The sequence below is a fragment of the Sitodiplosis mosellana genome, unplaced genomic scaffold (genome assembly GCF_009176505.1).
Source record: "Sitodiplosis mosellana isolate CC-2019 unplaced genomic scaffold, AAFC_SMos_1.0 Smas_scaffold_1382, whole genome shotgun sequence".
Classification (NCBI taxonomy): domain Eukaryota; kingdom Metazoa; phylum Arthropoda; class Insecta; order Diptera; family Cecidomyiidae; genus Sitodiplosis; species Sitodiplosis mosellana.
This window is the reverse complement of record NW_022596624.1, coordinates 1-8,711: the sequence shown is the minus strand read 5'-3', so window position 1 is coordinate 8,711 and position 8,711 is coordinate 1. Positions and strand designations below refer to the sequence as shown.

The following is an 8,711-nucleotide window of genomic DNA, read 5'->3' as shown; positions in this document are numbered from 1 at the left end:
ATATAAACATTGTATAGGTATATAAGGGGAACCAATAAAGAAAGTTTTTTAGTTGACGTTATGCTGTTGGTTAAAATACATGTGTTTAATTGACTTTAACATTTGCAACTCAACAGAATATGGATCGTCATTTGCGCGGAACCTATTTAACTTCTTGGAAAAACGCCATGAATGCAAAGTCTTTTATGTACATACGCCAGCTGTTGAAAGCTTATTATGCGCGACGCGACATCGACACAGAACACGCTTAAACGGCTGCCGAAGAAAAAGATCGAAAAAGACGAATCGATCACATCTTACGGTGGGATTATTATTGAATTTCATTTTTTTACATTTAGTATTTACATCGTTTTGATTACACACAGTTACGTGTTGAATCCAAGAAGCGTGGTGATTCCAGATGACGATTTATTGCAATTCATGGAGGATGTCATGCTTCCTGACTATTATTATATTCATTTACTGTTCTATTCCCCTTAGCATTGGAATCTTGTCGAGTGTGCCAATTTGATGTGTACATGTACACCAGTGACCACACAAACAGATAAAAATGTACCTTTGATACAAGCATATGGACGAATTGACCTAACAAAACTGATTAAGTTTCAAAAATTCCGTTAACTATCTCTCCCAATGCAGTATTTCACAGTATAAGCAAAATGAAGGCGTCGTTGCTTCGAACAACAAAAATTGTAGTCTTTCTCCCGTTATGAATTCACGGTGGATTTATTATCTTAAGCAAAGTGGTCTGCTGCTGGGGCGTATTAAGTGCGATTATTGTACAATAACATTTGGCAAACGGTCACATTGTAACGCTCACATGAAGGCGAAACATAACGAAGACGCTGTCGTATCTCTATCAAAGTGCACTTTGTGCAATGAGTGCTTTGGCTACAAGAACAACGCAATTGTGCATTTGAAGCGGACCCACAAAGATATTGTAAAAGATATGTCTGCCGAACAAATTCGTAATTTGCTTGGTTCTTCAAAGATGATAAACCCAGGTACTAATGAATATTTCAGATGTTTGTCGAGAGTTCATCTAAAAAAAACGCATTTCTTCTGTGAAATCTAGCACTCCCCCAGCTCCAAGTCATGTTGGATCGTATGCCATCGAAAGAAAATTTCTGTACATAAAACTCACCTCTCATGTTGATTTCTCGATTTTTTGCAGGTTGATAAGGATGCAATACTAATCTGCTATAGTAAAAAATTGTTACCATGGGAGGAAATCCTCGACAAAGTAGAAAACTAGTTTCATATTTTTTGTTTTCAAATGGTTTTCTCTCGAATTTCACTTGGAAATGGAACGGGGGTGGAATTCTACGACACGATTCCGAACAGTTTTTGTGGAATTATTCCGAACGAAACATGTCTATGAATGAATCATGATGGATTTTGTTTTAGATAAACGCAGACGATTAATGGGCGTTGTTTATTTTGCAGTTATTATAAACAAAAATCCACTCTTTTTAGTGGAATTATTCCGCAACCTATTTCTAATGTGAAATTTTTCCGAATGTTTTGGTCGAATGACACACTGACCATTTTGCGGCGAATTCGAAACTCATCACACTGATACTTGCGCCGAGTTTATTCTTTTTCGAAATGCACACACATAACGAGTGTGAAGCAACAAACTTAACGTATCTCCTTTTCATTCCTATACGATTTTATGCAGCAGAGTATTAGACGAAATTAGTCAATACATGTGTGCGATATCCACTGAACGATTGTGTTGTGTTGCATTGCGGCCGCTCATTTTAATTAGGACAGTGAGCGAATAAGAGAGTGAGAAACGTATAGTGGTCTCTTTTATATTTTCGCTCTTCCGCCGTCTTCCTTGCCACAAGTGGGTGCGTTGAATGTTTGTGTGAGATACGTTCGGTTCGGAAAGCTGTCAATCGTTTCAACCTGTCAACTTTCAAATTGCAACCGAAAAAATCACCAACTTTATCGATTTCGTTTCACAAAATGTCCAGTGAAAATAAAAAAATTACCATGCAACAGAAGGTTGCTATGGTAGATTTCATGCAAGAGAATTACTCATTTTTAATGGGCCAATTCTCTTCCATGGAAGGGCGAATGAAGAAGAATCTGAAGTGGAAAGAATTTGCCGATGTGTTGAACAAACTCGGACCACCGACAAAAGATCTAGCTAAGTGGAAAAAATCGTGGTCAGATATGAAGAGTGAAACGAAGAAAAAATTCCAATTGAAGCGTCAAAATCTTCATACAAGCGGCGCTGGTCCGATCGATGTCGTTTTTTCTCAGTTGGATGAAAGAATTGTTCAAATTTGCGGAAAAAAAGCTATGGATGGTGATGCCGACATCAACGAAATTGGTTTTGATTCGAAAAGTAGCGGCGAGGCCGATGACGATGGTGATGTAGATGGTGAGTCAATTTGCCATGTTTTATTGATCAATTTTTTTGCAAATAGAAATGTATTTCAAATTGTGTTTATATTTCAGACGTGGTTTACATTGAAAGTGAGCAGAAAACTTTGACACCGCTGAAGACGCCGAGCAAGAAGACACCGCTAAAAACGTCTCAACACAAGGTTACATCATCGATGTCACGAAAACGGTTGTTCGAGGAAAATGACGATGCATTGAGCGGTGCGTACTTGAAATTTCTTCGATATCTTATTATTCAACTTATTTGTTGTATGTCAATTTGATTTTGTAGGTTTTCCTGAAGATGACGACACATCAAAAACACCCACAAAACGTTCATACCGATCGCAAAATAATCAAGTCGAATTGGCTCTTTCTCAACAAGAAAAGCAAAATATGCTCTTGGAACGAATTGTTGAGCAAAATGATGGAATTCTGGATGAACTGAAAAAGATGAACGGACAACTATCCACTCAAAGCAATAGTCTCTTCCGTTATTAGTGTTTCTAATCGTTTTTTTTCACTATTTACCTCGATGTGTTCATAAAAGTCGCTGTTTCATTCCCAAACCAAAGAATATGTGATTTTCTAAATAAAAACTAAGTAGCTTTGCATACACCGTCTTGTTTTCTTTATTTTGAATAAATTTTCATTTATATTGAATGAAAGAAAAATCTATTAAATCGTTGCGAAATTGAAATTGTTCATGCAGTAAAATGTTTGCTTGCAGTTTATGCATTAGTTTTAATTTATTTGCATTCGTAAGGCTAACTCATTTGCCAATTGATTCCGACGGTGTTCCCCTGACATGCGATTGGCTACTAAATTTAAATTTGCGTTCACGTTAAGATTTCCAATTTGATTATTATTGACTACTGCAGCCAAATCGAGTGGATCAATGTCATTGAATATATCGAAACCATTCAGAATGAGAAAATTGTGAAGTGTGGCACAAGCATGAACGATTTTACTGACTTTTGTTTGATGGTATCTCAATTGGCGTTCACCCATAATGCATCGAAACCGAGTCTTCAACAAGCCAATAGTTCTCTCGATCAATGTACGCGTAGATACAACGAGATCATTATAAATTGTTTGATTCATGGTCAAGTTATCACCCTCAAACGGCGTCATGAGAAATGGCAAGAGCGGATATCCATAATCGCCTTAAAATATATTTTATAAAAATTGTTTAAGAAATCATATCAGTCAATCGTGTAAAATGAATATATACCAATAATGATGTTCAGATCGTGTGGATCTCGTTCATACAAATTCCTGAGGAATGTGTACAGTCGACTGGCCAGAAAAATAAATGAATCATGCGTTGAACCTGGATATCTGGCGTTTATATTCGTGATGACCATTCGAGCGTCACAAGCGATCTGGACATTAATTGAATGGAAGCCCTTTCTATTCACGAAAGCATGTTCAACTTCACGAGACATGGCCGAAATTGCCACATGAGTGCCATCGACAATGGATAGCAAGCCGGGAACATTAAATTGGGCTTCAAAACGTAATTTCGTCGCGTCAATTTCAGCTTGTGTTTGTGGGAATTTTATGAATCGTGGTGCTAAGTGGCTCGAGATTATGTCCGTATATTTGTTGACATAACGACTTATCATTGGTTGACTTATTGCGGCAAACGCATCAGCACCGACACGACTGCGAAAATGTTTAATAATTAATTAGAGCACGCAAATAAATCACAAAATAAATTCAATACATCAAAAGTAATATATTATTACACTTGGTATGAGCCAGATGCGTAGAAGTTAAGTACAGAAAGCACTTGTATTTCCAAAGGAATGTCACCCAGATTTCTCACAAAAGGACGAATCGTGTCGATTAAACGAAAAGCAATTGCTTGCGGAAAACGATACTGTTTTCTGAACAAATTTCCAGAAATTTCAAAAGGGTTGATGGTATCGCGCAAATTTTTCTTCACAATTCTATTTGATCTATTTCGTTCTCTTTCAATTAATGCCACAATAAATGCCATTGCGAACCAAAACTATCCGCCAGAACGCAAATGTCAACGAAAGTGTCAACCGCACATTTGACTTTGTATGTATATTTTCACACTAACACAACGTCGCTATGTGCCCTTGCTACATTTAAAGTGTATACACAATGTGTGTTAGAGTGAGAGAACATGTTGTTTTCTTTATAGAGAGCACCTAACATGCTTGGTTTTGAACACTTTGCACTGCACCACTGAAGTCTGTGTGTGCACAGTCTGAATGAATACAGTTGTTTACATAAACAATAATTCCGAACATTTTTGGTGGAATGTTGTAGAATTCCAGCCCGGGTCACTTTATTTCCAATGTAAACTGTCGTCTTTTCATTGCTACTTTATCCATAAAAATCCCATTAAAAAATCGCATAATCAGTTCCAGAATAATTATCATTTGAGTCAACAACAACACAAAATGTGCAATCCACTGGAATGCAACGGCCTTATACTGCTTGTGACACTTGACGTTAATTTGAACCGGTGAAAAAACGGCCAACTTTGAAGAAAACTGTTAGCTGCTCATTATTCTTACAGTCACACAATCAACAAAGTGATTCAGGCTGTCAAAACAGTAAAATCACTACTCAATTTTTACCCAAATATTTTTTTAAAAACATTGTCATTTTCTAATCATTGCTGCTTAATTTATTTCAGAGGCTTTCGTTCTCGTTCACTCAATGGCCAATTGCAAAGTCGTTCAACGAGCAAGACGAAAGACAGCGTCGAAGCAACAGCAGCAGCCGCCGCAGTAGACGTAAAAGCAAATCGGGTAAATTAAATTCCAACTTTGTATGTTTGATTTCTTCGTTTATTTCCAAATATGAGTGTCGCCTCAAAACATTGCTATTTTCTAATCATTGCTGTTTCATTTATCCAATAGACTCTCGCCGCTCATTGAGCCCAGCTACAAAAAGACAACGTTTGCATGAAGTATTTAATAGCTTCAAAATAGATATCGCAAATGTTGCAGAACATTTCTGCCTCAATCTGGAAAGAGCACTTCTGACTATTGTCGATGTTCACGATGCAAATGAATCAAATGTCAATCCAACGAGCGAAAACAATGAATCGCATACCATTGCCGATGTCCACGATGCAAACAATGCAAATGAATTAATTGTCAATGTACCGAGCGATCTCGAAGCACCGCACATTAAGCAAGAACCACCAAATCCGACTAGTGTTGTTTTACAACGCAGTGGATATTATACAATTCCACCGTTGGATAAATTGACCGATTATTTGGCCGAGAATGGAACAAGCATTGTGCCAAACTTCACAATTGGGCACAAAGAATACGGCAAAATTTTCTTCGACGAGCCATTCAATGTGGCTGGCTTAAATTTAGATAAATTGGTGTTCATCAGACTGAAAGAAGTCGACGTATATCCAAATGGATCACCAGAAGAAGGTGTAGGTTTGAATCGCAAAGCGTTAGTTACATTGCATCAAGTATGGCCCAACGATGAAACATTGCTCGTACCAATCAAAGATCGAGAACGACTAGAAGAGATGAACTTTGAGGCGGAATTGCGTACGTTTTGTTATGAAAATGATTCAAGATTTGTGGAATATCGTCCTTCAACTGGTAGCTTGTCGTTTGAAGTGAAACACTTTTCTAAATATAGTATGAGAGACAAAGTTGATGATAAACCCATCGAGATACTGTCAAGCGATAGTGAAGAGGAAGAAGCTGGTCCCAGTTCAAAACGGCAGGCGTTACAGGAAAAAGTGGCACAGTTGTCATCAAGTAATGCTGTCACAGCATTGGTTCCACCACAACAGGACCACAGTGCCAGTTCAGCAGCTCCGATCCTGTCAAAACCGGTCCGATCCTGTCGGGAAGAGCCGAAAAAATACAATTACGACAATGATGAGGACAGTGTTCAAGAACCATACGCAACCGACGAGCAATCCGATTGGAACAATGAAAGTAATGAAGAAGAGAGCGAGATGGATGTTGATAGTGATCTTGATAATGTTGCAGAGCCAACGTTGACACATTTGGACATGAGCAATGAAAAAGGTATTGTTTTCATCTGAAAAAAGGCATTTCATATTTTTTATTTGTTTTTGGATTCAGTTTAATTTTTTTAAATAATGCAGTTTTACAAAAAATATATATAAATTCATCTTTGTTTTACAGCACACTATTCTGCGCAGTCGCGTTTGCTGCAACGAGTTTTTAAAAAACAGCCATCGTCATCAACAGCCTGTCGATCGTCTGAAAATAACACCATTGCTACTGTGAATCATTCTGATGAAAGTTTTGATGAATGCGAGTCATCACTTGATTTGGAGGCTGACAAAGAAATTGCTGACTCGGAATGGAAACATGTTGAAATTCAACTGCTATGGCCGGAGAATGATGGTGTCTGCAGATTTATGACTTGGGCAGAGGTTTGCGATTCAATGAAAAACACAAAATTCGATGATGCAGTATTGCACAAATTACGACTGACAAATTCAACCGCTCAGGAGATTTTAGAAAAAGGAACATCTTCCATGAAACATTTTTTTGGAGACGTTGTTCCATCAAATGCCTCAGACTTTCCAGGCTTAGCTAAGCTGTATCGGTTTGAAATTAAGAAAATTGATTTTGGTAGTTCGGTGCAACCGATGAGACAAAGAAACAGGCATAGACGAGCAGAATTTGCAACAAAAATGAACGTATATCGCGGACTATCTGTCGATTTGAATGAATTGCGCCCGAAATCATATGCGTCATTTTTTATGTGCTTCAAAAGTTCGAATGGTGGGCCGGTTGGTGGGAAGGAGATTTCATTGTTGGAACGGGTGCCCATAAAGTCTTATGATATCAATCAAGAATCCACCAAACTATACAATGATGTTTTGTACAGAGTGAGTCCACAACTTGCTGAAAGAATTCCAAATATTTGCGACCAATTCAGTATTGGTTTTTTCCTGCGTTGCCAAATCTACTCATTGACGTCAAAACAATTTGTTTTAAACAAATTACATTCGTTTGTCCGATATGCCCGAGGTTCTATCAAAAGTACGACGATTTTTGCAATCATCTGGAAACGCACAAAACTGAAAGCATAAAAGACTACATTTGTGGGATTTGCAACGATAGATTCAGCACGGCTTCTTCTTTGCAACGCCATATGTCGTATAAGCACAACGCGAAAATCTCTGAGAACGACATTACTTCCAAATACTGCCGCATTTGTAATTTGTCTTTCCAAACAAACAGGATTCTGCAGACGCACAACGAACGACAGCATAGTGTTGACATGAAAATGTATGTGTCATTTGTAAAGCAACATTTCGGTTCATGAGAAATCTGAAAAATCATTACAACAAAGTGCATCACATTTGCTATTCAAAACTTCTTCGTACAGACGGGACATACGATGATATTATCAATTGCGCTTTTTGTGAAGAGACATTCGATTCGGCTACAACGTGCAATCGACACATTATTACCAAACATCCAGAGCACCTAGGAATAATTTTACCTGCACCAGATGTCCCAAAAAGTACAAAACGTTGAATTTATTACAAAATCATTTCTTCTTCAACCACGTGGACGATGAGCGAACAAAGTGCAGAGGATGCGGTAAAAAATATGCATCTCGTCAAGGTTTGCATAGACATATGGCAAATTCATGCAAAAAAAGGCTGAAGTTGTAGCTAAATCAAATTACATTTGCGATTTATGCAAAATGCCGCACACCACGCCAATGGGTTTGCGTATGCATTTGAGAAGTTGTATAAAGAAAAACTGTGGTAGTGAGGAAACTGGACGGCGTTTCGTTTGCAACATATGCTCAATGACATCCACAACGCAAGAAGAAAATGAATTACACGTTTTGGAATGCAGAAGACGAAGTGACCAAAGCAGAATAGTCGAAGAGGTAAAATGTCAAGGTTGCAACAAATCATTCACCTCGATTATCTTTTTAATTAGCCATGAAAGGACATGCAAAAAAGACGTTTGATCCCGGTCAAATTACATCACATTTCATATTTATTCTTTTTTTTTCATCCGGTTCATTTTTTTATTTATTCTGTTTATCAAAAATCCCATCGGAAAAACTTAAACTGTATCGGAAACAAAAAACATGCTCAAAAAGTCAGCTGATCTGATTCAATGCATACCAACCATTATGATCTCCATCTAAAAACATATCAGTGCCGGTATTCTACGACTTTCCGACAAAATCGTTCGGAATTATTTTTTTCGTACATAAGACCATATTGGAGTGAAAGAGAGAGATTCCACTATTTTTCAGCTTCCCACCGGAATTATTTCTCACACAATCCA

The 8,711-nt window shown here is 37.7% G+C and overlaps 2 protein-coding genes across 2 annotated transcripts; one reads left to right on the top strand and one right to left on the bottom strand.

Annotated features, from left to right (window-relative positions):
• The first annotated feature begins 1,974 nt into the window (after nt 1-1,974).
• LOC129571132 (uncharacterized) lies at nt 1,975-2,898 on the top strand. The gene is made up of 3 exons (XM_055450895.1): nt 1,975-2,395; nt 2,473-2,619; nt 2,690-2,898. The coding sequence occupies exons 1-3, from the start codon at nt 1,975-1,977 to the stop codon at nt 2,896-2,898; spliced, it is 777 nt and encodes a 258-aa protein (XP_055306870.1).
• Nucleotides 2,899-3,141: 243 nt separating this feature from the next.
• Nucleotides 3,142-4,025, bottom strand: LOC129571131 (putative nuclease HARBI1). The gene is made up of 2 exons (XM_055450894.1): nt 3,632-4,025; nt 3,142-3,563 (listed from the first exon to the last, which is right to left on the bottom strand). The coding sequence occupies exons 1-2, from the start codon at nt 4,023-4,025 to the stop codon at nt 3,142-3,144; spliced, it is 816 nt and encodes a 271-aa protein (XP_055306869.1).
• Between the last annotated feature and the right edge of the window lie 4,686 nt (nt 4,026-8,711).

Bases quoted from the DNA above. Each gene is read 5' to 3' on its own strand.
- LOC129571132 (XM_055450895.1), top strand. From the start codon at position 1,975: ATGTCCAGTGAAAATAAAAAAATTACCATGCAACAGAAGGTTGCTATG. The intron at 2,396-2,472 runs GTGAGTCAATTT...TTTATATTTCAG, and splicing joins TGACGATGGTGATGTAGATG to ACGTGGTTTACATTGAAAGT. The intron at 2,620-2,689 runs GTGCGTACTTGA...TTGATTTTGTAG, and splicing joins AAATGACGATGCATTGAGCG to GTTTTCCTGAAGATGACGAC.
- LOC129571131 (XM_055450894.1), bottom strand. From the start codon at position 4,025: ATGATAAGTCGTTATGTCAACAAATATACGGACATAATCTCGAGCCAC. The intron at 3,564-3,631 runs GTATATATTCAT...ATATATTTTAAG, and splicing joins CGATCTGAACATCATTATTG to GCGATTATGGATATCCGCTC.